This window comes from Eubalaena glacialis, chromosome 8, assembly GCF_028564815.1.
Source record: "Eubalaena glacialis isolate mEubGla1 chromosome 8, mEubGla1.1.hap2.+ XY, whole genome shotgun sequence".
NCBI classification, from domain to species: Eukaryota; Metazoa; Chordata; class Mammalia; order Artiodactyla; family Balaenidae; genus Eubalaena; species Eubalaena glacialis.
In genome coordinates, this window is record NC_083723.1 from 122,945,302 (window position 1) to 122,972,890 (window position 27,589).

At 42.2% G+C, this 27,589-nt stretch overlaps 2 protein-coding genes across 2 annotated transcripts; one reads left to right on the top strand and one right to left on the bottom strand.

Moving 5' to 3' along the window:
* Positions 1-16,603: 16,603 nt before the first annotated feature.
* On the bottom strand, positions 16,604-16,907 carry LOC133096545 (large ribosomal subunit protein eL43-like). Its single transcript, XM_061198161.1, has one exon. The coding sequence runs from the start codon at positions 16,905-16,907 to the stop codon at positions 16,629-16,631; it is 279 nt and encodes a 92-aa protein (XP_061054144.1). The 3' UTR covers positions 16,604-16,628.
* A 1,826-nt stretch (positions 16,908-18,733) lies between these two features.
* On the top strand, positions 18,734-26,236 carry LOC133096546 (GTPase IMAP family member 7-like). The gene is made up of 2 exons (XM_061198162.1): positions 18,734-18,792; positions 25,314-26,236. Exon 2 carries the CDS (start codon positions 25,355-25,357, stop codon positions 26,234-26,236), a length of 882 nt encoding a protein of 293 aa, XP_061054145.1. The 5' UTR covers positions 18,734-18,792; positions 25,314-25,354.
* Positions 26,237-27,589: the final 1,353 nt, after the last annotated feature.

Consider the following 27,589-nt stretch of genomic DNA (forward strand, 5'->3'; position numbering starts at 1 on the left):
CTTTTCTCCACACCCTCTCCAGCATTTATTGTTTCTAGATTTTTTGATGATGGCCATTCTGACCGGTGTGAGATGATACCTCATTGTAGTTTTGATTTGCATTTCTCTAATGATTAATGATGTTGAGCATTCTTTCATGTGTCTGTTGGCAATCTGTATCTCTTCTTTGGAGAAATGTCTATTTAGGTCTTCTGCCCATTTTTGGATTGGGTTGTTTGTTTTTTTGTTATTGAGCTGCATGAGCTGCTTGTAAATCTTGGAGATTAATCCTTTGTCCGTTGCTTCATTTGCAAATATTTTCTCCCATTCTGAGGGTTGTCTTTTGGTCTTGTTTATGGTTTCCTTTGCTGTGCAAAAGCTTTTAAGTTTCATTAGGTCCCATTTGTCTATTTGTGTTTTTATTTCCATTTCTCTAGGACCTGGGTCAAAAAGGATCTTGCTGTGACTTATGTCATACAGTGTTCTGCCTATGTTTTCCTCTAAGAGTTTGATAGTGTCTGGCCTTACACTTAGGTCTTTAATCCATTTTGAGTTTATTTTTGTGTATGGTGTTAGGGAGTGTTCTAATTTCATACTTTTACATGTACCTGTCCAATTTTCCCAGCACCACTTATTGAAGAGGCTGTCTTTTCTCCACTGTATATGCTTGCCTCCTTTATCAAAGATAAGGTGACCATATGTGCGTGGGCTTATCTCTGGGCTTTCTATCCTGTTCCATTGATCTATATTTCTGTTTTTGTGCCAGTACCAAACTGTCTTGATTACTGTAGCTTTGTAATATAGTCTGAAGTCAGGGAGCCTGATTCCTCCAGCTCCATTTTTCGTTCTCAAGATTGCTTTGGCTATTCGGGGTCTTTTGTGTTTCCATACAAATTGTGAAATTTTTTGTTCTAGTTCTGTGAAAAATGCCAGTGGTAGTTTGATAGGGATTGCATTGAATCTGTAGATTGCTTTGGGTAGCAGAGTCATTTTCACAATGTTTATTCTTCCAATCCAAGAACATGGTATATCTCTCCATCTGTTTGTATCATCTTTAATTTCTTTCATCAGTGTCCTATAATTTTCTGCATACAGGTCTTTTGTCTCCTTAGGTAGGTTTATTCCTAGGTATTTTATTCTTTTTGTTGCAATGGTAAACGGGAGTGTTTTCTTAATTTCACTTTCAGATTTTTCATCATTAGTATACAGGAATGCAAGAGATTTCTGTGCATTAATTTTGTATCCTGCTACTTTACCAAATTCATTGATTAGCTCTAGTAGTTTTCTGGTAGCATCTTTTGGATTCTCTATGTATAGTATCATGTCATCTGCAAACAGTGACAGCTTTACTTCTTCTTTTCCGATTTGGATTCCTTTTATTTCTTTTTCGTCTCTGATTGCTGTGGCTAACACTTCCAAAACTATGTTGAATAATAGTGGTGAGAGTGGGCAACCTTGTCTTGTTCCTGATCTTAGTGGAAATGGTTTCAGTTTTTCACCATTGAGGACAATGTTGGCTGTGGGTTTGTCATATACGGCCTTTATTATGTTGAGGAAAGTTCCCTCTATGCCTACTTTCTGCAGGACTTTTATCATAAATGGGTGTTGAATTTTGTCGAAAGCTTTCTCTGCATCTATTGAGATGATCATATGGTTTTTCTCCTTCAATTTGTTAATATGATGTATCACGTTGATTGATTTGCGTATATTGAAGAATCCTTGCATTCCTGGAATAAACCCCACTTGATCATGGTGTATGATCCTTTTAATGTGCTGTTGGATTCTGTTTGCTAGTATTTTGTTGAGGATTTTTGCATCTATGTTCATCAGTGATATTGGCCTGTAGTTTTCTTTCTTTGTGACATCTTTGCCTGGTTTTGGTATCAGGGTGATGGTGGCCTCGTAGAATGAGTTGGGGAGTGTTCCTCCCTCTGCAATATTTTGGAAGAGTTTGAGAAGGATAGGTGTTAGCTCTTCTCTAAATGTTTGATAGAATTCGCCTGTGAAGCCATCTGGTCCTGGGCTTTTGTGTGTTGGAAGATTGTTAATCACAGTTTCAATTTCAGTGCTTGTGATTGGTCTGTTCATATTTTCTATTTCTTCCTGGTTCAGTCTCGGCAGGTTGTGCATTTCTAAGAATCTGTCCATTTCTTCCAGGTTGTCCATTTTATTAGCATAGAGTTGCTTGTAGTAATCTCTTATGATCGTTTGTATTTCTGCAGTGTCAGTGGTTACTTCTCCTTTTTCATTTCTAATTCTATTAATTTGAGTCTTCTCCTTTTTTCTCTTGATGAGTCTGGCTAATGGTTTATCAATTTTGTTTATCTTCTCAAAGAACCAGCTTTTAGTTTCATTGATTTTTGCTATTGTTTCCTTCATTTCTTTTTCATTTATTTCTGATCTGATCTTTATGATTTCTTTCCTTCTGCTAGCTTTGGGGTTTTTTTGTTCTTCTTTCTCTAATTGCTTTAGGTGCAAGGTTAGGTTGTTTATTCGAGATGTTTCCTGTTTCTTGATGTAGGCTTGTATTGCTATAAACTTCCCTCTTAGAACTGCTTTTGCTGCATCCCATAGGTTTTGGATCGTCGTGTCTCCATTGTCATTTGTTTCTAGGTATTTTTTGATTTCCCCTTTGATTTCTTCAGTGATCACTTCGTTACTAAGTAGTGTATTGTGTAGCCTCCATGTGTTTGTATTTTTTACAGATCTTTTCCTGTAATTGATATCTAGTCTCATAGCGTCGTGGTCGGAAAAGATACTTGATACAATTTCAATTTTTTTAAATTTACCAAGGCTTGATTTGTGACCCAAGATATGATCTATCCTGGAGAATGTTCCATGAGCACTTGAGAAAAATGTGTATTCTGTTGTTTTTGGGTGGAATGTCCTATAAATATCAATTAAGTCCATCTTGTTTAATGTATCATTTAAAGCTTGTGTTTCCTTATTTATTTTCATTTTGGATGATCTGTCCATTGGTGAAAGTGGGGTGTTAAAGTCCCCTACTATGATTGTGTTACTGTCGATTTCCCCTTTTATGGCTGTTAGTATTTGCCTTATGTATTGAGGTGCTCCTATGTTGGGTGCATAAATATTTACAATTGTTATACCTTCCTCTTGGATCGATCCCTTGATCATTATATAGTGTCCGTCTTTGTCTCTTGTAATTGTCTTTATTTTAAAGTCTATTTTGTCTGATATGAGAATTGCTACTCCAGCTTTCTTTTGATTTCCATTTGCATGGAATATCTTTTTCCATCCCCTCACTTTCAGTCTGTATGTGTCTCTAGGTCTGAAGTGGGTCTCTTGTAGACAGCATATATATGGGTCTTGTTTTTGTATCCATTCAGCCAGTCTGTGTCTTTTGGTGGGAGCATTTAATCCATTTACATTTAAGGTAATTATCGATATGTATGTTCCTATTCCCATTTTCTTAAATGTTTTGGGTTTGTTATTGTAGGTGTTTTCCTTCTCTTGTGTTTCTTGCCTAGAGAAGTTCCTTTAGCATTTGTTGTAAAGCTGGTTTGGTGGTGCTGAACTCTCTCAGCTTTTGCTTGTCTGTAAAGGTTTTAATTTCTCCATCAAATCTGAATAAGATCCTTGCTGGGTAGAGTAATCTTGGTTGTAGGTTTTTCTCCTTCATCACTTTAAGTATATCCTGCCACTCCCTTCTGGCTTGCAGCGTTTCTGCTGAAAGATCAGCTGTTAACCTTATGGGGATGCCCTTGTATGTTATCTGTTGTTTTTCCCTTGCTGCTTTTAATATGTTTTCTTTATATTTAATTTTTGATAGTTTGATTAATATGTGTCTTGGTGTGTTTCTCCTTGGATTTATCCTGTATGGGACTCTCTGTGCTTCCAGGACTTGATTAACTATTTCCTTTCCCATATTAGGGAAGTTTTCAACTATAATCTCTTCAAATATTTTCTCAGTCCCTTTCTTTTTCTCTTCTTCTTCTGGGACCCCTATAATTCGAATGTTGGTGCGTTTAATGTTGTCCCAGAGGTCTCTGAGACTGTCCTCAGTTCTTTTCATTCTTTTTTCTTTATTCTGGTCTGCAGTAGTTATTTCCACCATTTTATCTTCCAGGTCACTTATCCGTTCTTCTGCCTCAGTTATTCTGCTATTGATCCCATCTAGAGTATTTTTAATTTCATTTATTGTGCTTGTCATCGTTTCTTGATTCCTCTTTAGTTCTTCTACGTCCTTGTTAAATGTTTCTTGCATTTTGTCTATTCTATTTCCAAGACTTTGGATCATCCTTACTATCATTATTCTGAATTCTTTTTCAGGTAGACTACCTATTTCCTCGTCATTTGTTAGGTCTGGTGTGTTTTGACCCTGCTCCTTCATCTGCTGTGTGTTTTTCTGTCTTCTCATTTTGCTTATCTTACTGTGTTTGGGGTCTCCTTTTCACAGGCTGCAGGTTCGTAGTTCCCGTTGTTTTTGGTATCTGTCCCCAGTGGCTAAGGTTGGTTCAGTGGGTTGTGTAGGTTTCCTGGTGGAGGGAACTAGTGCCTGTGTTCTGGTGGATGAGGCTGGATGTTGTCTTTCTGGTGGGTTTGTCCACGTCTGGTGGTGTGTTTTGGGGTGTCTGTGGCCTTATTATGATTTTAGGCAGCCTCTCTGTTAATGGATGGGGCTGTGTTCCTCTCTTGCTAGTTGTTTGGCATAGGGTGTCCAGCACTGTAGCTTGCTGGTCGTTGAGTGAAGCTGGGTCTTGATGTTGAGATGGAGATCTGTGAGAGATTTTCGCCGTTTGGTATTACGTGGAGCTGGGAGGTCTCTTGTGGACCAGTGTCCTGAAGTTGGCTCTCCCACCTCAGAGGCACAGCCCTGATGCCTGGCTGGAGCACCAAGAGCCTTTCATCCACACGGCTCAGAATAAAAGGGAGAAAAAATGGAAAGAAAGAAAAAAAGAGGATAAAATAAAATAAAATAAAGCAATTATAATAAAAAATAAGAAAAAAAATTATTAAGAGTAAATTTATTAAGAAAAAAAATTTTTTTTAATTTTTAAAAATAGATTTATTAATTTTTTATACTAAAAATAAGAAAAAAATTATTTAGAAAAAATTTATTAAGAAAAAAAATTTTTTAATTTTTTAAAATAAAAAATATGAAAAAACTTATTAAAAATTTTTTTTAAAAAATAGAAAATAAGGAAAAAATTATTAAGAAAACATTTATTAGGGAAAAAAAAATTTTTTAAGCCAAAAAAAAAAAAACAAAAAAACAAAAAACGGACGGACCTAACCCTAGGACTAACGGTGAGAGCAAAGCTATACAGACAAAATCTCACCCAGAAGCATACACATCTACACTCACAAAAAAAAGGAAAAGGGGAAAAGTTAATATATCCTGCTCCCAAAGTCCATCTCCTAAATTTGGGATGATTCGTTGTCTATTCAGGTATTCAACAGATGCAGGCACATCAAGTTGTTTGTGGAGCTTTAATCCGCTGCTTCTGAGGCTGCTGGGAGAGATTTCCCTTTCTCTTCTTTGTTCCTACAGCTCCCGGGGTTCAGCTTTGGATTTGGACCCGCCTCTGCATGTAGGTCCCCTGAGGGCGTCTGTTCCCCGCCCAGACAGAACGGGGTTAAAGGAGCAGCTGATTCGGGGGCTCTGGCTCAGTCAGGCCGGGGGGAGGGAGCGGTACGGAGGAGGCGGGGCGAGCCTGCGGCGGCAGAAGCCGGCGTGACGTTGCAGCAGCCTGAGGCGCGCCGTGCGCTCTCCCGGGGAAGTTGTCCCCGGATTACGGGAGCCTGGCCGTGGCGGGCTGCACCGGCTCCCGGGAGGGGCGGTGTGGAGAATGACCTGTGCTCGCCCACAGGCTGTTTGGTGGCGGCAGCAGCAGCCTTAGCGTCTCATGCCCGTCTCTGGGGTCCGCGCTGATAGCCGCGGCTCGCGCCCGTCTCTGGAGTTCGTTTAAGTGGCGCTCTGAATCCCCTCTCCTTGCACGCCGCCAAACAAAGAGGCAAGAAAAAGTCTCCTGCCTCTTCGGCAGCTGCAGACTTTTTCTCGTGCACCCTCCCGGCTAGTTGTGGTGCGCTAGCCCCTTCAGGCTGTGTTCACGCAGCCAACCCCAGTCCTCTCCCTGCGATCCGACCGAAGCCCGCGCCTCAGCTCCCAGCCCCCGCCCGCCCCGGCGGGTGAGCAGACAAGCCTCTCGGGCTGGTGAGTGCTGCTCGGCGCCGAGCCTCTGTGCGGGAATCTCTCCGTTTTTCCCTCTGCGTCCCTGTTGCTGTGGGATCCACGCTGATAGCCGCGGCTCGCGCCCGTCTCTGGAGCTCGTTTAGGCGGCGCTCTGAATCCCCTCTCCTTGCGCGCCGCGAAACAAAGAGGCAAGAAAAATTCTCTTGCCTCTTTGGCAGCTGCAGTCTTTTTCCCGGACTCCCTCCCGGCTAGCACCGAAGCCCGAGCCCCAGCTCCCAGGCCCGCCCGCCCCGGCGGGGGAGCAGACAAGCCTCTCGGGCTGGTGAGTGCTGGTCGGCACCGCTCCTCTGTGCGGGAATCTCCGCTTTGCCCTCCGCACCAATGTGGCTGCGCTCTCCTCCGTGGCTCCGAAGCTTCCCCCCTCTGCTACCCGCAGTCTCTGCCCACGAAGGGGCTTCCTAGTGTGTGGAAACCTTTCCTCCTTCACAGCTCCCTCCCACTGGTGCAGGTCCCGTCCCTATTCTTTTGTCTCTGTTATTTCTTTTTTCTTTTGCCCTACCCAAGTACGTGGGGATTTTCTTGCCTTTTGGGAGGTCTGACGTCTTCTGCCAGCGTTCAGTGGGTGTTCTGTAGGAGCAGTTCCACGTGTAGATGTATTTCTCATGTATCTGGATCTGTATGATTTAGACCTTGAAGTTCATAAGCACCACCTCATGTTGATTTTCCCAGGCCGCGAGCACTCCCCGCAGCGGTCCGCAGCAGGAAACGTGGCTCCCCGGCCCGGGGGCGAACGGGCGGGCGGGCAGGCGCTGCGGTGCTGGGCGCCGGCCGCCGCCGGGCGGAGAGCAGCGCGTCCTGGCTGCTCTCGGGGCCGCGGAATTGGCTGCGCGCTGCGAGACGCGGGCGTCGCTCCCGGGCGGGTCCGGAGCGCAGGTGGGCAGACGCTCCGGGCTCCCTACCACCCCGACCACTCCTCTCTTCTTGCCCTCATCCCTTCCTTCCCTTTATTTCTTTAAGTGTGATTCCTTCAGCTCTTTAAATATATGTATAATTGCTGCTTTGAAGCTCTGTCTTCAAATCCAACATCTGGGCCCTCTCACAGGCAATTCTTGTTGCCTGATTTTTTCCAGTACATGGATCATACTTTTCTGTTTCTTTGTATGTCTTGTAGTTTTCATTTAAAAACTGGGCATTTTAGGTAATATAGTGTAGCAACTCTGGATATTGATTCACCTCCTGCTTTTCTGGGGCTTGATTTGCTGTTGTTCCCTATTTATTTAGTGACTCAGCTAGACTCTTCTGGTGAAGACTATTTCCCCCGCAGTGTGGAATCTCTGATGTTGCTCCTCAGAGGGTACAGACTTTGGCATTCACACAGTCACCTGGGATGAAAAGTTTTAGCAGTGCTCTCTCTGAATGTCTGTTTCCCTAATCTCTTTGCTAATCTGTGTGTCTCTGTTGGAATTACACCCAGCTGTTAGGCTTACTAACTGCCATTTGATTGCACTCTAGTTTTTGACGAGGTTCATGAGCATAAATTGCTCCACAGTCTGGTCTAATTAAATTTGGTTTCCTTTGCAGGGGTAGTTTTCATGGCCAGTTTTTCAGGTTTTCTCTGGCCCTAGAAGGACTCTTCTTACCTGTCTATTTTTCTGGTTCTTGCTGGTAAAATTGTTGGCCTATGGTTTCTCTTATGACTCTCACAGTGTTACCAGTCTCCTTTAAATTGCTTACCACTAAAATCTTTATCATTTTCAAAAATACCCTTTTACTTGAACTTCCTACACTCTATTTCAAATAATTGCTTCCTTTGGGGAGGGCTTTAGAGTTTTCTGTTATTATGAACTTCTTTTCATCCTGAACAAAATCTGTGAGCCACAGCTCCAAGCCCAGAGCAGGGGATGGTAGCCTCTGGACTTCTCAACTTGCCTCTCCTAGCATGAAACCTCTATCTTAAGAGGGAGCTGGAGTGTGGGCAGTTGTGGCCTGTCATGCCTAGGGTAGAGTGTCTGCCCTATGAATAGAGGAGAAATAGGGTACTGCTGGCTGCACTCACCAGAACTTTAGTCTCTGCAGCTCAGTGTTGGAGGGGATGGGAAATGTTGCCAGCCTGGCCCTGTTGGTACTATACTATATTCTTGCTGGGTAGCTGAGGGGAGAGGGGGCCCCATCGTCTTGGCTACCCCTGCCTAGAATGGAGTTTCCTTCAAGCTGAGCAGAGGATGGGTTGGGAACGGAAGAAGTGGGTCACGGCTCAAGCACGATGCAGACTCTCACTGTTCTTACTCAGATTCAGTAGACTTTTTTAAAATAAATGTCTATTCACTTGTTATATAATCTTAGGACAACGTCTAGAGACTTTGCTTTCTTTAAAAAGAATTTCCACTGGTTATGGTTTTTCACCAGTAATAAGCTTGCTGGGCTTCCCAAAATGCTTTCTGGAGTTGGACACCCTGTCATTAGTTTAAATTAAACTTTGGCCACGTTGCTAGCTCCCCTCTTCTTCCTTCCTGCTGAGTGCATGGGTTTTGTAGAGTTTAGTTTCCCCTTCTTGTTGTTCTTTATTGTAGTTGAATGAAATATAGCTAACAGGGACCTAGGTGACAGCTGCCATTGTCTTCCAGATTGCTATTTTATCTGGAATCCTTGGTTTTCCACTAAATGCAAACATGCTATACTTGCAGAGGGTAAGAAAAATGTTAGTGTCTCCTTATATTTCCAAATAGTTACATGCGGCCTCTCAAAGCTTAGAAATGAGTCATTTAAGTACCATTTTCAAGTTACATTTTTTTCATGATAAGCAACAGTCAAAAGCAATGAGGCTGCTCAGCTGTTTATTAGCTACTTAGGCTTTGAGAACTTCATTGTCAGGATTTTGAAAGATAGCAACATCCATACACACCTATTCCAGTTTAGAGCAGAGTTTATTTTGTTTCGTTCATGTTGAAGTCAAAAGTGCTGACTGCTGGACCTGCTTTCAATGAGGCCCTGCTGTGGGTTTGGAGACTCACAGGAAAACCATTTCACTTCATCCTCAGGCCAGGGCAGCCTGAGGAGGGGTCTGAAAAGGATCCTAAGGAGAGTTCAGTGCAATTTCCATGGTGAGATTTCTCCTTGGCTTAGCCTTTCTCCTCTCATCCCTTCTGAACACTTCAGCAGGTACCAAGAGGGGGACCTGGACCCTGTAACCTAGCCTTTCTAGCCTGTGCTATGACCACAGTTTCAAGTGATGGATAAGACAGAGTAGTGAGGAGGCGCAAGCAGGAAATGGCTGCAGCTGAGGCAGGATGTGGGTTTTTCTCTGCACAAGTGAATGTACAATAGAACACCCTGTTGCCCACTTCTTGAAAATCTAGGGGTTTATGGGAAACAAAAAGAAGTTTGTGCTGTGATATGCTGAGGTGTACATTGCAGTTGTTCCTTTACCCCTTGTTAAAGTTTTATTTATAGCACCCATCATTAGTAAGAAAGCACTGAAGAACATTGTCTTTACAAGAGGATTGAAGTGAAGCAACAAAAGCTGTCAAATTGAAACCAAAAGGAAGAAATGAAAATAATAGCAGAAATTATGCAAACCAAATTACAAACCGCAGAAAGAAAGCAAGTTATTGAATGCTATCGGGTGACTATGGCAGCCTCTAAATTCTTTCCCAGTTCTTGTTCTCTTAATCGGGCTCTTCCACCATTAGGATCATGGAATGGCTAAGAATCCAGGGGATTTCTAAGCAGACATTGTGGGCTTTGGAGGTGTGGGACTAAGAAATCTAGGTAGGCAAAGAAGGAAGGGAACTGTGGGTTTCCTGAGAGAAATAGAAAACTGTGGGTGAAAAACCCATTTCCTTGCTGACTGCTTTTTTGGCTATTGGAGCCAAGTGGTAAATAAAGCTGATATATGTAACTGTCTGTAACCATCCATTGCTCTGATGACCTTCGGAACTCAAGAACACTGGGAGGGGAGGGCCGGTACTAATATTGGTCCCTCACCCCAAACCCCTGAAGCCAAGAGCCTCAGGAATGTTCCCCCCCAAATGGTGGTCTCCCTTTTAGGAGCACTGTTTTCTGCACCACTGCTGGAAGTTTATAACTATAACCAACCGATATCTGAGAAGCAGTGTGGGTAAGCAGGCCAGGGTTCATGATTCGTGCCAGTGGGAGAGTCTGGGGATTTGTTCTCGTTGGGCAAGGCCCAGATATTAGAGTATGATACAATTCCGCAATAGGCATCTGACTTCAATAATACTTCCTTATCTTCTCATCTGTAAAGATGATGGGCTCAGAGGGGTAATATTTTTCTCCCCCAAACCATAGCTCTTGCTAGTGACAGAATCAAGACCCACCTATGTTTTCACTGTCTGCATTTCGTATGTTAACTGAGAGACCTGGTGCCCATATGCTAATATGAGAGTGTACGACTGAGTCTCATGGAACAAGACAAGTGTCATGGGCTCACAGGAGGATGCTAAATGCTGTTAAACCACTCAGACAGAGATGGTAATCCTGCACTGCCAGTGTAGCCTAGGGAGAAGTCCTCCATACCTTTAAATGCATTAAAGCTTGTTTTGTCTTATTTTAAAGGATAATGTCCTCCTCTTCTTATTTTTTTAGATAAAACAATTCTTTTGTGTGAATTTGGTATTCTGTAGAAGTGTGGGCTGGGCTCTTGGTGGTGGGACTGGGACATGATGTAAGGCAGGTGGTCTTATAACTCACTGAGCTCATAATAGCCTGGCAGTCAGCCTGTTCCCCTTAAGAGTTTAGGAGACCTTAAATGGCACTCCCAGGCCTTGATTCCTTCAGCTTCTCTTTAAAAAAAGAACAACAATTTTTTGGTTTTTATTTTGGTGTTGTGAATGAAAAATGTTGCTTGCCATATCAGCAAACAAAGGATGCCACGGCCATCAGGCGAGCAGCCCTAACCACCACCCTCCCCACCCCCATGGTGAGTCTGAGGGAACTCAGGATGGAGAAAAACAGGCCACCTGCTGCCACACCCCCAGCCACTGCAGACCCCCAACCGTGTCCCCTGAGGGGACTCAGGATGGCAGAGAGCAGGATACTGGCCCTAGACAGCTAAGGTGCATATCAAAGGAATGATTTCCATGAGCCCAGACTCTTGCATCTTCCCAGATAGAGAAAAGCACTAAATTCATTGACTTGTTGTCTGATTTTTTTTTTTTTTTTGAGTTAACAGTAATCTTTTCAAGTTCTGACTACCTGTTCTTTTTTGCAAAATTCCTATACATCCTGTCTCCTCTCTTACCTGTTGGGAGTCAAACCACACAACTCATCTCAGAACTTAAAGAAGCTCAGGTTCTTTATGTCTTGGCACAGAAATAATTCGTTGAGGGACAAAGTGATGCGTAAGAAGTGGATTTATTAGTATAGAATGCTTGTGAAGGATACAAGGGTCAGGCAAGAGGGGCCTGCCCCGAGAACTAAGTGGGCTACATTTTTCTCATCAATGGATAAGTGGGGAGGGGGAGAAGACCACCTTCCTCCTCATTCTTTGAGTAGATGGCAGGCTTACATCATTAGCTCCTCCTTTGCACCAGGTGGGGGAGTTTTTGACCCTATAAGGTCCAACTGGGACTGTCACGGCGCTATTCAAATCAGCAGAAGGGTGGTAACATATACTCAAATATGTTAAATCATCTCAGATTTCAATATGGTGAGGGTCTTCCCCTTTGGAATGTCACCTTTCCCTTATATTTCTGTCCTTGGTATGTGCAGAGGTGCATGTCCTAAGGATCATTATCTTGCTGATGTCGACCAGCAGGATGTAGGCCTCATTTTTTCACTTAATGGCCTGGGGCATATCTCTCTCGTGCTTTTATTTATGACTTTATTGTTAAGCAAGCCTGCTTTGTTTCATGATGTTCTCATTGCTTTCTTGAGTGATAGTTAACTTACAGTTGTCTCCCAACGTTCCCTCTCTATCCTTAATCCCCTAGCGGAATTTCTAAGACTCCCTGTGTAACTATCCTACTCCATCCTCACAGGAGCAGTCCCTCACAGCCCCGAGGCTGCGTCCCGGGCTTGAAGTGCTCAGAAAGTCGACCGAATAAAACAGAATTCTCAGCTTTTAGGTTGTGCTTTTTTTTTTTCAGTTGACAGTTTTGGTAACCAATCACAAAGCGCCCCAGAGCAAATTTCTCTCCATCTGAACTCTACGAGGAACCAGAGCCTTGGTACCAGCAGAGGCCTCTTGTGCCCATCTGCCTCCTCGGAGGGTCCAGACGAATTTGCGTGAGTCTCTCCTGGTTCTCGGATCTCCCAAGTATTGATTGATGATCTTGAGTTTTATTTGGCAGTGTCTTTACCTGGCTCCCCAGTTCAAAGATATTGGGGAGTGACCCCTTCTAGATGAAAGATACTAGGGCAGCCCGGTTGAAAAACACTGGGATTTGCTCAGTTGGAAGGATACTGAGTGGTCTAGGACGAATGGTTAGGTAAGAGGCTGACCTGACATCTTTCCTCAAATTGGCTATCTTCACAAGAATTTGTCAGGATAAAAGCACACTAGTAAATTTTATCCCCAACAAACTCAACTTTAAAATGGGAAATAGATTCTCTCAGACAAGAATGAGGGGCATCAGAAAGCCAACCTCCGACTAAAAGTCCAGCCAGATTCATGTATGTACAGAGCTCATACTTATAAGTACCTACTAAATTGGAAATTAAAGGAACTCTCACCCTTAAAATGGCTAAGATGGGGCTCTTTTATTGCCTACGCAGTTAAATTAGAAAAGCCGGCTTAATAAAAACATCTTTTCAGTATTCTGATCTTAAAGAAACAAAAGCCCTTCCAGGGGGGACTGGCACTTCTCTTCCTGTGCCTTTGAAATGTCAATGTTCTACCTGATCTTCTTTGGGCGTTTCGGTGTGTGCCCCTGTGTGTTGAAGACTTGGTCTTGTTACGGAGTCCAAGCCCGCTCTGCTCGCTGCATGACAGGCCAATAAATCTGAGACGAGGTGTTGAGGCCAGGAATATGACTTTATTCGGAAAGCCGGCAGACTGAGAAGATGGCAGACTAGTGTCTCAAAATAACCATCTTATCGTCGGGGTCTGGATGCCAGCTTCTTTTATAGAATCAGAGAGGGAAGTAAATAAAAAGGCAGAATAGAGAGGGAAAGGTGGCGAGGAAATAAAGAAAAAAGGCCATCAGTCTTGCAAAACATCTCCTGGAATGGCCAGCTTCGGGGAGGGGATGTATTAATTTCTTCTGTCTTGCAGCCCTTCACAGGTGGGTAGGGTTCCCTGAAGCAGGCCATTATGTATGATTATAATCACAAAAGCAACGAAAAGCAAAGGCTGAAGGCAAAGAAACAGATCCAACATGGAGTCAGAACTGGCTCTTTCCTGTTACAGTCTCTGCCATCCAAAAGGTACCCACAGGTGTACATTTAGCAGCCAATCAAATAGACTTGGATTCTGAGCAGTCTTTTGCCTGTGTCAACTTTCAGGGTTTTTTTTTTTTTTTTTTTTTTTGCCACCTTAACCTTTGTTGCATCAGCCTGTACTTTCTTAGACTATTTTGGGGAATAAACCCTCTGGATCTTTTTTAGGTGCATCCTTTGCACCCTCTTGTGGGGAAGCCTCTTGCATCTTATTGGTTTGAATCACTATTAATATTATATCTCATTAATGGCCAGATGATGGATCCTTGAAATTGGAAAAACTTGTAAATCGGTAAATTTTTAGAAAGCTCTCATTATAAACAGATGTTTTCTTGGTGAAACCGCACACCTCAAATGGGACTCGAACCCACAATCTTCCAACTGAAACTGCACAACTCATCTCAGGACTTAATGAAGCTCAGGTTCTTCATGTCTCGGTGCAGAAGGAATTCAGCAAGAAGCAATGTGACAGGTAAGAACTAGATTTATTAATATAGGACCCTCGCGAAGGATACAAGTGGGCAAGCAAGAGGGCTCTGCCCCGAGAACTAAATGGGCTACATTTTTATAACCAAAGGAAAAGTGAGGAGGGAGAGAAGACCACCTTCTTCCTCATTCTTTGAGTAGATGTCATGCTTACGTCCTCTTTCACGTTGGGCGGGGGTGTTTTTGACCCTATACGATCAAACTAGGAATGTCATGGCGCTATTCAGATCAGCAGAAGTGTGGTAACATATACTCAAATATGTTAAGTCATCTCAGGTTTCAGTATAATGAGGGTCTTCTGCTTTGGAATGTCACCTTTCCCTTATATTCCTGTCCTTGTGTTACCAAACCCAGGTTCAGCTGCTAGCCGCTCAGAAGCCAATAATGTAAAAGGCAAGTGTCAGTAGAAAGGAAAAGTGTTTTAATCAGAAAAACTGGCAATCTGGAGAGAAGGTGGACTCATGTCCAGAAACCAATTCCGAAGACTCTGCTCAGCCATGACAGTTTTTAAAGGGAAAAATGGGGGACAAGAATCTCAGTGAATCATCAAAGCAAGAAGTTGGGTTCTGCATCCTTCTCCATTGTGTGCAGGCTGGCTGGCTCTCTCTTTAGATATTATCTTGCCTGTGTGATCTGCCTGCAGGATTGCCTAGGGGGCTTCTGGGGGCAGAGAGCTGGTCATTCCTTAGCTACTTAATTCTTCATTCTTCGTTTAATCTAGGAAAAGGATCAACAGGTTAGACGAGGCATGGTGTGCATTCAGGAGAGCTCAAGTCAGGAGTTAGGTTAAATTGCCTAGTGATCTCATTCCTATAATTGGGTTATTTTAAGGTTAGAGGGGAATGGAAATGGGCAAACAGGAAAGCGGCAAAAGAGCTGCTTTCAATTCCCCACTGTTAAAGATCATTCCATTTCTACGGGATTAGGGGCAAAGATTCATCTTCTATAACTTCATGCTGACATAGGGTGCCATCTTCTCAGAGTGGAAGATGCTGACATGATGGGTCTGTAGCACCTCTTTGCTGACAATTTTAGTTGCCTGTTTACATATATGAGCAGAAAAGCTACAATTCTTTGGCTGCCCACAAAGATATAGATTATTATGAGCAATAATGTTAATCGCATTCTCTTGAGGCCAGTTCCTGGAATTGTGCTGGCCCTCGATTCAGTACTGCTCAAGATGGAGCAGCTTATGTCATGGCTACAGTCTGGTTGGGGAGGGGGGGGACACTTCAGGGTTCTGCGTTCTGCTCCGTTCCACTTGGTCCTAAGGATCAGTATCTTGCTGACCTTGAATATCTTGTGCTTTTATATATGGCTTTATTGTTAAGCAAGCCTGCTTTGTTTCATGATGTTCCAATAGCTTTCCTGAGTGATCATTAACTTAGAGTGGTCTCCCAAAGTTGCCTAAAGTTCCCTCTCCATCTATAATCCCCTAGTGGGATTTTCTAAAACTACCTGTGTAACTATCCTACTCTATCCTTATCACTGGTATTTAAAAATAGGTAAATAAAATGAATGTTAATAAGATTAAAGGAAAAGGTTTTGATAGAACATGACCTAAGGTTGGATGGTCCAAAAGGACCCCCCCAACTGGTCCCCAACATTAAAAGGCCCCAATCAAGGCCACTCTATTTACCCCAGTTTAAAAGAAATAAATATGTATATCTATAATATATCTATATATATAAAGGGCAGAAGGAAAATTACACTGAGACACCTGAACAATGATTACCTGAGGCAGCAGTTAGGTCAGTTAGTCAAGTTTAAAGATTGACAACAGGGCCTGGGTCCCTTGGCTCAACTCCTCTCTGGGGACCCAGAGTCTTTTTTTTTTTTTTAATTAATTAATTTTTGGTTGCATTGGTTCTTCATTGCTGTGCGCGAGCTTTCTCTAGTTGTGGTGAGCGAGGGCTACTCTTCGTTGCGGTGTGCAGGCTTCTCATTGCGGCGGTTTCTCTTGTTGCGGAGCGCGGGCCCTAGGCGCACGCGGCGCAGTAGTTGTGTCGCACGGGCTTAGTTGCTCCACGGCATGTGGGATCTTCCCGGACCGGGGCTCGAACCTGTGTCCCCTGCGTTGGCAGGCAGATTCTTTTTTTTTTTTTTTTAATTTATTTATTTATTTATTTATTTATTTTTGGGTGTGTTGGGTCTTCGTTTCTGTGCGAGGGCTTTCTCCAGTTCCGGCGAGCGGGGACCACTCTTCATCGCGGTGCGCGGGCCTCTCACTGTCGCGGCCTCTCGTTGCGGAGCACGGGCTCCAGACGCGCAGGCTCAGTAGTCGTGGCTCACGGGCCTAGCCGCTCTGCAGCATGTGGGATCTTCCCAGACCAGGGCTCGAGCCCGTGTCCCCTGCATTGGCAGGCAGATTCTTAACCACTGCACCACCAGGGAAGCCCCCAGGCAGATTCTTAACCACTGCACCACCAGGGAAGTCCCTGGGGACCCAGAGTCTTTTATACAAAATAGATTAAATGGTTGGGGATAAAAAGAAAAAAAACTTCTAGGAGTCCTTGTAAGAACAAGCCTTGTTTTTTGTTTTTGTTGTTGTTGTTACATAAATTAACCCATTTATTGTAGGCTAGCAATGTTTCAAATGGTGGCGCTTCTACTGGTCCTTCAATTCCTTCTGTCTTCTGATGGCTGACTTTACTGTGACGGCAGAAGTGGTGTCGTAGGTCCAGGCACCACCAGCTACAGTTTTCATGCGGGAACCACAGTGCGAAATGCCCACAGCTCGTCTCTTCATCTTGGTTTTGCCACAGAAGGAGCAAGAGTACTTGGCGTGCTGGCTGATTTCAATTGTCTTCACCATTTTCCGGAGGGAGGCACCATAATGGGTCCCGTATTTACCCACCATTCTGACCTTCTTGGTGCATTTAGCCATGTCGCCACCACCTAGGTCCGAGCCCAGAGAGGAGAAGACCTGTTGATTGGCTCCTAATGGAAACTAAAGGTAAAGGTATAAAATGATAACATTGAGATGAAAGTTAATAAAAATTGGTATATGTAATTAGGCTTTATATAAGAGGGTTACATCTCTTTTGCTTAGTTATATTGTAGGATAGACATGTTTCACTGGGGATTACTTCCCTTGTGTGGCATTATAAGACAGGGCTTATGGACCTGCCCCTCAGGAAATATTTATTAAACCAACTAAAGGAAACTGATAGTGTTACCTGGGACTGTACAATATAAAGGAAAACTAAGAACTAATATTCAGGGGCTAATAACGGTGACAATAGAGATTTGCTCTTGGTCTAACCTGTGCACTTAAAAGAGGGTCTTTATTGAGTACCTACCGTAGGCAAGCTTTTGAAGGCATGATAAATTAAACCCTAAAGTTCTAAAACACAGAACTCTTAAATTTCAGTTTAGTTGAAAATCTTCTCACTGATATAGAAAAGCAAATTAAAGAAAATACAGTTAGGCAAATGCATTTTTAATAGCATTTACGTGACAGACGATTTCTATTACTGAAGCAAACTTGGGTCTGCTCATCCGCCCACAGTGAAGCCAATCGACTGACACTGGGTTGTGGTGGAGAAAAGCGCCCTGTCGATTGTAAAGATGCCAGTACCAGGCTCCTCTCTTATGTCTTGGGAGTGGTCCCTCAGAGCTAGCTGAGAGGCTGCCTCCGGGGCCTCAAGTCCTCAGAAAGTCTGCTGAATAAAAGAGAATTCTCAACTTTTCGGTTGTGCACTTTTTTCAGTTGACAGTGTTGTGTAAATTGCTGACAAAAGCTAGAGTCTCCAGAGAATTTCAAAGCTAAACTCCTGAGAAAGCCACAACTTCTCTCATCACTGAGACTGTCACGGTCCATCTGGGCCAGACGTGTGGGTAGGGAATGCGGAAGAGCACATTCTAGTAAATTTGCACCGCTCAGACCATGTAATGCAGGAGAGGAGTCTTTAGGCCGTTAGGAGGAACAGAAAGCAGGCAGGGGAAAAGGTAGAGGAAAAGAGAAAGGTGATAGACTAGATTCCTAGAGCTGCTCTAACAGATTATTACAAACTATGAAGCTTCAAAGCAGAGACATTTATTGCTGCATAGTTCTGGGAGTTCACACTCAAAATGTTGGCAAAGCCATGCTCTCTGAAGGCTCCAGGGGAGGATCCTCCCTTGTGTTTTCCCAGCTGCTGGTGGTTGCTGGCAATCCTTGGCATTCCTTGGCTTGTAGCTGCATCACTCCAGTCTCTTTCCTCTTGCATTTTACTATAAGCAGCAAGGAGAAAGCAGACTGCACCTTCCACACTGTACTTAGAAATCTCTTCAGCTAAATATTCAAGTTCATCACTTACAAGTTCTACTCTCCACCCAGCAATAGACTGGCGCTATCCCTACGATACACCAAGCCACGTGTCTGACTTCTTTCTTCCCCGAAGAGCCCTGCAGTCTCCCAGTACACCCAGGAATGATGATCAGACACTGTGACTGGCTTTCTGGGCAAGATTTAGGTCATTTACTAAGGGCCGTTTGGATCCACCACAATAACCCCAAACAACAAGTATAACTTTGGAAATGTTGGTGTGATTAACAGGCACACGGAGAAAAAGCTTTCAATTTGTCAAAGCTGTAGCACCCACCAAATTATGGGGCAATATTTCTGTCTCTTTAAAGGCAAACAGTTCCTTCACTGGCTCCACCCAATCTGCTTCCTGGCTCAGAGGTTTCAGAGGGTGCAAACATTTTCCCCTCATAGTTAAAGCAAAAGCACGGGCTCAAACAGCTTCTTTGGAGAAAACTTGACAACTCATCAACTCCTTCAAAAGGTGAGCCTGGCTGAGAAGAGGCCCCAGAGGATAGAGCTGCGAGGGGCAGTAGGATACAGGGAGTCTGCGCGGGGGTGGGCTCTGGCCTGAGAAGGGACCAGGTGGTGTGCAAGCAACGCAGTAAGGAGGATGCTGCCAGAGTGCTGGTGGTGGAGGGGAGAGAGGGGAGGAAAGATGTTTATGAGGATAATGTCCATACATCTCATGTTCAACATGACAAACTTTTGCTGAATACTGCACCGTCTGTCTAGTTGCTGTTGTGATAGACATTGAGTACCACTTGATAACCCAGAGTTTTCCCTTAATAGGAAATGAGTGTCCCCAAGGCAGGTCTTTAGAGCTGGAAGGCAATTCAGAGGCCACCCAGTCTAAACCCCTGTTTCTTGTTTTTAATTTAATTTTTTTTTATATTGGAGTAGAGTTGATTTACAATGTTGTGTAACTTTCAGGTATACAGCTCAGTGATTCTGTTATACATATACGTATATCCATTCTTTTTCAGATTCTTTTCCCATATAGGTTATTACAGAATATTGAGTAGAGTTCCCTGTGCTATACAGTAGGTCCTTGTTGATTTTCCTGAAAAAGGATCAGAACCCCTGAGAGCATGGTGACTCTCCAGGGATTACCCAGGTCACTAATGACACCGGAAATCTAGAATTCACTTTGAATTCTTTCTGACACTTCACAGAGAGAAGCTGTGTCCCTAATAGGGTGACATATGAGTTGCGGAGCAGGGGCTATGCAGAGAGGATTAGCTATTCTAAAAAAAACATGTATGTGAGACCCCCCCTCCTTGCCTTCCCTAATTATAGGCTTGCTAACCAGTTCACCATTCGGGAAAGAGTGTGGACTGTCTTCCCCTCATCTGCCTCTGACCTGATGTAGACTACAGAATGACGGGTCCAAGAAGGAACAAGAAGAGGCCATAGTGTGCAGTGCTTAAGAGTGAGCGTGGTAGTCAGACAGCCTTTGAATTGGACCCCTCTCTGCTCAACACCTATTGGCACAATGACCTTGGGCAAGTGTCTCAGAATTCTTGAGCCACATCAGTCTCCTCATTTAAAAAACTCAGGTAATAAAGTTAGCTTCCTTGCAGGTTAGTTTTGCGAGTAAGTGAGACACAACTGACCCTTGAACAACACTGATTTGAATTGTGTGGGTACACTTATATGCAGATATTTTTCAATAAATGCACATTCAGCTCTCCATATCCCTGGTTTTACATTGGCAGATTCAACCAAACAGGATGGAAATTTCCATCCAAGGTAGGTTGAATCTGCCAATGTGAAAACCCCGATATGGAGGGCCAACTGTACTAGCCATTTTATATGAGATATTTGAGCATCTGCAAATTTTGGAACATGTCGGGGTCTTGGAATCAATCCCCCCTCCATATTGATATGGAGGGATGAGTGTAATATACAAAACATATTTATTAGTGTGCTTGGTATACAGTATACATTCAGTAGCGGTTACACTACACCCAGGTTATTTTTTTATTGTGGAATTTTTTTAAACTTATTGAAAGATAAAGGGAATACTATAAGGAACTTCCGTGTACCTATACCAAGCTTCAATGATTATCAGTTTATGCCAGTCCTGTTTCATTTATATACTCACCACTCCCCAGCCACCCCAGATTACTTTGAAGCAAATGTCAGACCTTGTGTCACTTTATCAGTAAATATTTGAGTATGTATGTCTGACAAGATAAAGACCATTTTAAAAAATTACCATAATCAGACTTCAAAAAGCAATGAGAATTTCTAGAAAATTACCAGTTATATTCACATTGCCCTGATTGTCTCATAATTTTAAAAATTGTTTGAAGTTGCACCCAAATGAGGTCCATACATTGCAATTCATTGATATCTCTTAAATTTAACTTAACACATAGGTTTCTACCTTCCTTGTTTCTTGCTGTAAAATTTCTTTAAGAAAGGGGAAGTCTTTTGTCCAACAGAATTGGAAGTGTACACTTTGTTGATTACACCCCAAAATGTCACTTGTCATGCCCTTCTAGTTCCAGTGTTTTGTGTGCATTCTGTTTAGGGAGAAGCTTGGTCAGATTAAAGCTTGGCTGGTGCTTTGGTGGGAGTGCTTCACAGGTGCAGTTGTTAACGTCGATCAGAAGGCATAATGTTTGGTTGTCTCAGATATTAATGATTACCTTGAGTACACGTTTCCTTAAGGGCCACAAATTATGATATTCTAATTCTATCATTCTTTCTTCATTTATTAGATGGAATAATCCTATAAAAAGAAACTTCCCCTCAACAATTCTTTCATTTCCACGAGGCACAGTTATATAAGAAAGACAAGATAAATGCTTTGTTCTTTCCCTTTGTCAACGTTCAGAATGACATACTCCTAACATACTCCATAGGGAACAACTGACTTCTTCTAAGAAGATGGCATTGCTATGAACACATAGATTTTAACTTATTTGATATATTTCAATCCCTTGGAATCATTATTCTTATTGATGCTCAAACTGTCTCATCTTTGTCCCGTTGGGGATCGTCTTCAAGTTGGCTCTTAAGTCCTTTTGATGCGATCCTAGTAATTTTTTTCATAGCATCCTTGCTGTCTAGTATGACAAGATGGTCTATGCTCAACTCGTACATTGCCTGGCCCAGACCTGGAATCCATACTTTCTCCTAAGAGCCCTAAATTTTTGGTAGGAAATGGCATTTGAAGATTACAATCTGGCACTAAGGGTGCTCATTGTTACTGGGCTCATCATTGTTTTTATGCCTTTTCAATAGATTTCAAAACTATACAAACACACACACGCACATACACACAACTAAGAATAGGATTCCCGAAAACGATTTTTTGCAGGGTTTTTATTGCGGCGGGGGTGGGGGGGGTGCTTAACTATATCCTACTGGGGATGGACAAAGAAATTACTGCATTGTCAAGTCTCTAGGACCAATTTTTTGTGGTTCATCCACCACACAAAATACAATCTGGCTAGTTTGTTTCATTTGCTTTGGATTTTTACTTGTATTTTGAAATATAATTTTTGCTGTATAATATATGCTTTCAAGATCAAATCTATGAAATCTAAGTATATCCAAAGTAGTCTAGTTCCCAGCTTCTATCCCCAGCTTCCCTCCACCCTGTTTCTTCCATCCCCATATAAGTAACTTTTTTGTCTGCTTACTTTTCCGATTATCCTGCCATTGCTTTTACATATGAATGAAAAAATATATATATTACATTATATATATGTAGGCCCCGGTCCTCCTTGTTAGAGAAATGATAGTAAACTCTACATTATTTTCTTCACTTGGCTTTTTTTGCTTAATGATATATCCTGGAGATGTCTCCATACCTGTATATAAAGATATATCTCATTCCGTTTTGCAGTTGGCTAGTACTGCACTGTGTGAATATACCTTAGTTTATTCAACCAGGCCCATACTGATGGGCATTTGATAGGTTTTTGGTCTTTTGCTATTTCAAATAGTGGTGCAGTAAACAGCCTTCTGCATAATTTTTTTCTGTATTTTTGTCAGTGTACCTTTGGGATAAATCCCCAAATTGAGGTTGATCATCAAAGGGTAAATGCACATGTACTTTTGCAAGATATTGCTAACTTCTCCTCTAGATGTTTTAGACTGCTTTTCCATTCGCACTAGCCATGTGGGAGAGCACCTGTTTCCCCTATACCTTTTACCAATATATTATGCCAGCAAACTTTTGGATTTTTGCCAAACCTGTAGGTGAGAAATAGTATCTTAGTGTAATATTAAATAATTAATTTAATTTTTCTATGTTTTGATATATTTTTCTCTATTACGAGTGAATGTTAATCTCTTTTTATATATTCAAAGGATATTTACATTTTTTTCTTTGAACTGTTTATCTATATCTTTCTCCATTTTTTATCGAGTTGCTGGTCTTTTGTTTCTCTACTTTTAGATATTCTTTGTTTTTTTTTTTAATTTTGTGATTCAAGTATAGTTGATTTACAATACTGTGTTAGTTTTAGGTGTACAGCAAAGTAATTCAGTTATATAGATATATTTTCTGATTCTTTTGTATTATAGGTTATTACAAGATACTGAATATAGTTCCCTGTGCTATACAGTAAATCCTTGTTGCTTTTGTATTTTATATATAGTGGTATGTATCCATAAATCCCATACTCCTAATTTATCCCTCTTCTACCACTTTCCCCTTTGGTAATCAGAAGTTTGTTTTCTATGTGTGTGAGTCTGTTTCTGTTTTGTAAATAAGTTTATTTGTATTTTTTTTAGATTCCACATGTAAGTGATATCATATGATATTTGTCTTTCTTTGTGTGACATACTTCTCTCAATATGATAATCTCTAGGCCCATCCATGTAGCTGCAAATGGCATTATTTCATTTTATTTATGGCTGAGTAATATTCCATTGTATATATGTACCACATCTTCTTTATCCATTCATCTGTCAGTGGACATTTAGGTTGTTTCCATGTCTTGGCTATTGTAAATGGTGCTGCTAAGAACATAGGGGCGCATGTATCTTTTCAAATTAGAGTTTTGTCCAGATATATGCCCAGGAGTGGGATTGCTGGATCCTATGGTAACTCTATTTTTAGTTTTCTGTGGATCCTCCATACTGTTCTCCATAGCGGCTGCACCAAATTACATTCCTACCAGCAGTGTGGGAAGGTTCCCTTCTCTCCACATTTTCTCCAGCATTTATTATTTGTAGACTTTTTTATCATGGCCATTCTGACTGCTCTGAGGTGATACATCATTGTAGTTTGATTTGCATTTCTTCAATGTTTAGTGATGCTGAGCATCTTTTCATGTGGTTGTTAGCCATCTGTATAGATATTCTTTGTGTAAAAGGAAAATTGCCCCTGCCCCTCTTTTATATAAGTTAGAAAAAAGAATTTTCCCCTAGTTTGACATTTGTGTTTTAATTTGTGTATGGAGGATTGTTTGTTTGTTTGCCTCACATTATCTTTTTGATTTTTATGTAATCAAATTTAGGAGTCTTTTTCCTTACTCTATTTCAAATCTTAGAAATATTTTCCCCACCCCCCGGTTACAAAGATTTATCCATGTTTCTTCTATTATTATATGGATTTTTTTTACATTTAAATTTCTAATCTATTTGGGATTTGAATGGCATCAGGAAGTGGATGCAGTTTTATCTTTTTCTGTATTGTTATCTCAGTGTTGCTTATTAGTCCATCTTTTTTCCCATTGATGTGAGATGCTGCCTTATTGAATATAAATATAACATAATATAGTTGAATTGAATATAAATGAATATAGTGTGATCAGTTTGGTCTACTCCCGAATTTTCTGTTTTTGTTTCACTGTTCTCTCTATTCGTGCACCAACATCATACTGCTTTAATTATAGAAACTATAATGTTCTACTATCTGGTAGAGCTAGTCTTCCCTCATTTTTCTTTTCTTGATTGCCAAGGCTAATTTTCTTTTTTCTTCATCCAAATGAACTTCATAATCAACTATTTTAGTTGCATGAAAAAAAAAGCGATGAAAACAAATTTTAATTTATATTTATGTAAAATCATGTTAAAGAAGTATCTATTCATTTAAATTTTATGATTTAAACATGAATCAGTGTTGGGCTTCCCTGGTGGCGCAGTGGTTAAGAATCCACCTGCCAATGCAGGGAACACGGGTTCGAGCCCTGGTCTGGGAAGATCCCACATGTCGCGGAGCAGCTAAGCCCATGCACCACAACTACTGAGCCTGCGCTCTAGAGCCCGCGAGCCACAACTACTGAAGCCCGCGTGCCTAGAGCCCGTGCTCTGCAACAAGAGAAGCAACTGCAATGAGAAACCTGCACACCGCAATGAAGAATCGCCCCTGGTCACCGCAACTAGAGAATGCCCGTGTGCAGCAAGAAAGACCCAATGCGGCCAAAAATAAATAAATACATAAATAAATTTATAAAAAAATAAAAAAGAACATGAATCAGTGTTGAATTTGGCCAAATGTCTTTTTTGCACCTAGTTCCTTTTCTTCTTAACCTATTAATGGGATGTGTTGCAACAATCAATTTCCTCATGTTGAACCACCCTAGTATTTCTGAAACAGTAATACTTAATCAAGGTGTATTGCTTTTTAGTGTCTAATAATTTATTTAGGATTTTTGAATCAGTACTCACACATGAGACAAGTATATCGCTTTATTTGTTGGGGAAATCATGGTTAGCTTTTGGGATCAATATTACACTTGCTTCATAGAAAGAGCTGAACGTTTTCCTTCCTTTTTATGTGATCAGGAATTGTTTAAGTAGCACTGAGATTATCAGATCTTCAAAGGTTTCAATTAATTCCATGTGAAACCATCTGGACATGACTCTTGTGGGGATACTCTTTAAGTACTTTGTTATTTCTTCCACAGCAATTGAGCTGTTTATGCATTATAGAATATTACACATTTTCAGGGAGGAAAAGAAAGAAAAAAAAGAGAGTTGGGAATGGTTCCCACTTGCCCAAATTGACCCTTTTTCCCTCTCCTTCCTTTTCTTAAGATCTTGTGGGTACCTAAGCCCCAGGGCCTCTTGATATAAACATGGCTGATGCCCAGGACAACGCTCTGAGGATCGTGCTGGTCGGGAAGACTGGAAGTGGGAAAAGTGCCACAGGAAACACCATCCTCGGGGAAAACGTATTCAACTCTAGGCTTGCTGCCCAGGCTGTTACCAAAACTTGTCAGAAAGCATCCCGGAAATGGGAGGGGAGAGACCTTCTCGTTGTTGACACCCCAGGGCTCTTCGACACCAAGGAGAGCCTGAGCACCACCTGCATGGAAATCAGCCGCTGTGTCCTCGCCTCCTGCCCCGGACCTCACGCCATCGTCTTGGTCATGCAGCTGGGCCGCTACACGGAGGAAGAGCAGAAAACCGTGGCGTTGGTCAAGGCTGTGTTTGGGGAAACAGCCATGAAGCACATGATCATCTTGTTCACTCGCAAAGAGGAGCTGGAGGACCAAAGCTTAAGCGACTTTCTGTGGGGTGCAGATGTAAAGCTACGAAGCATCCTCAAGGAGTGTGGAGACCGCTGCTGTACCTTCAGTAACAGGAGTACAGACCAGGCTGAGAAGGAAGCTCAGGTGCGGGAGCTGGTGGAGCTGATAGAGAAGATGGTGCAGAATAACCAGGGGGCTTACTTTTCCGACGCCATATACAAGGACACGGAGGAAAAGCTGAGAAAGCGGGAGGAAGTCTTGAAGAAAATCTACGCTGATCAGTTAGAAAAGGAAATTAAACTACTAGAAAAGGAATATGCCCATAGACCACAGGAAGAAAAGGAGGAACAAATAAAATTGCTAATGAAGAAGCATGAAGAACGAATGAAAAATATAAGGGAAGAAGCCAAGGAGAATTTATTGCAAGTTGTTGTCAAGGCGATTAAAAATATGCTTTCAAAAGTATGGCAAATGTTTTGGAAGTAGTGTAAATTGTATTTTTACTTCTCCATTTACTATAACTTGTTAATATGGTAGTTTGCATTTTCCAAAGAGGGCTAAAACCATATCTTCTTTCTGACTTCTTCTTACAATCTGACCTTGTTACTCTTTCCATTGAGTTATGGGTCTATGTCCCCTGCCTTGAAATTGGATGGACTTCGTGACTGCTTCGATAAATTCTGGGTGTTTGAAGCAACACCATGTGACTTCCAAGGTTAGAAAGGGAAAATGCCTCCTTGCTGTCTCGGGATGCTTGCCCTTGGAATTTGGCCACCATGTTGTGAGGAAGCCCAAGTCACCCGCATGAAGAGGACTTGAAGTCACTGGCCCACTCCCCTGGCTGATATTTCAGCTGCCAGCCAAAAGCAGCTTCCCAGCCATGCAAGCGAGGCGACACCAAAGTGCATTCTCCAGTTGCCAACTGATGAAGCTGCAAAGAACAAAGATGAGCCATCCCCCCGGGGTCCTGCCCAAATTGCAGATTCATGAGAAAAATAAATGATTGTTGTTGTTTTAAACCACTAAGTTTTGGGATGGTTTGTTATGCAGTGAGGGCTAACCAGAATGAAATATCTTCCCAGCACATTCCCCACGACTCCCGGCTCCCAGCTGTCCTTCTACACGATGCCAGTGAATGTAAGAGGTTATGAAATTGACATAAGCAGGGAATGATTTATTTCAGAGAGTTCAAAGAGTCAATTTAGGAAAATTCAAATAAGAAACCCTGCATATGTTAAGTGTCAGCACCACTGATAATGTGTCTTATTTCAATCCACATCTATGAGTACTTTGTTAGTGAAGCATCAGGCTTCTCTGGCACCATTACTCTGTGGTTCATGGAGATGTGGAGGTTGATAAATCCTCTTATTGTTTTTTTCTCTCTCTTTTTTTTTTTAAGGTACCATCCTAACTTAAAATGTCCCTGCTGTACCTTAGAAATCTCTTCTGTGCCAAATATTTTTCTTGCCTCTGCAGATCCAGAGTTCACCCTTCTTTCACTCTAGCTTTTTGCCTCGGAGGCTGATCTATATGGACTACATCAGTGGGATCTCTTGCTCTCTGACTTCTGCTTGGTTTCTGCCAATGGGAAATCCAAGCAGGAGAGCTCTTGACGGTAGAAAAACAAGGTCAGGGTATCTGTTTTCCTGCCTCTCTCCCTGCAGGGGCATCTCCCACTAGCTGCAACCCTAAGCCAAAGCTCATCACTCCTCCCCTGGAGGCTCTCTACCCAGCTCTCCTTCTGGGTTCCAGCTTTTGTTCACCCCTTAGGGTAAGGATGTAATTTCCTCTCTGTTCCTAGCCCTCTCCCTTGTCATTTCCAAACCTTGTATCCACAGC

Coding starts and splice junctions, on each gene's coding strand:
- LOC133096546 (XM_061198162.1), top strand. CDS start 25,355: ATGGCTGATGCCCAGGACAACGCTCTGAGGATCGTGCTGGTCGGGAAG.
- LOC133096545 (XM_061198161.1), bottom strand. CDS start 16,907: ATGGCTAAATGCACCAAGAAGGTCAGAATGGTGGGTAAATACGGGACC.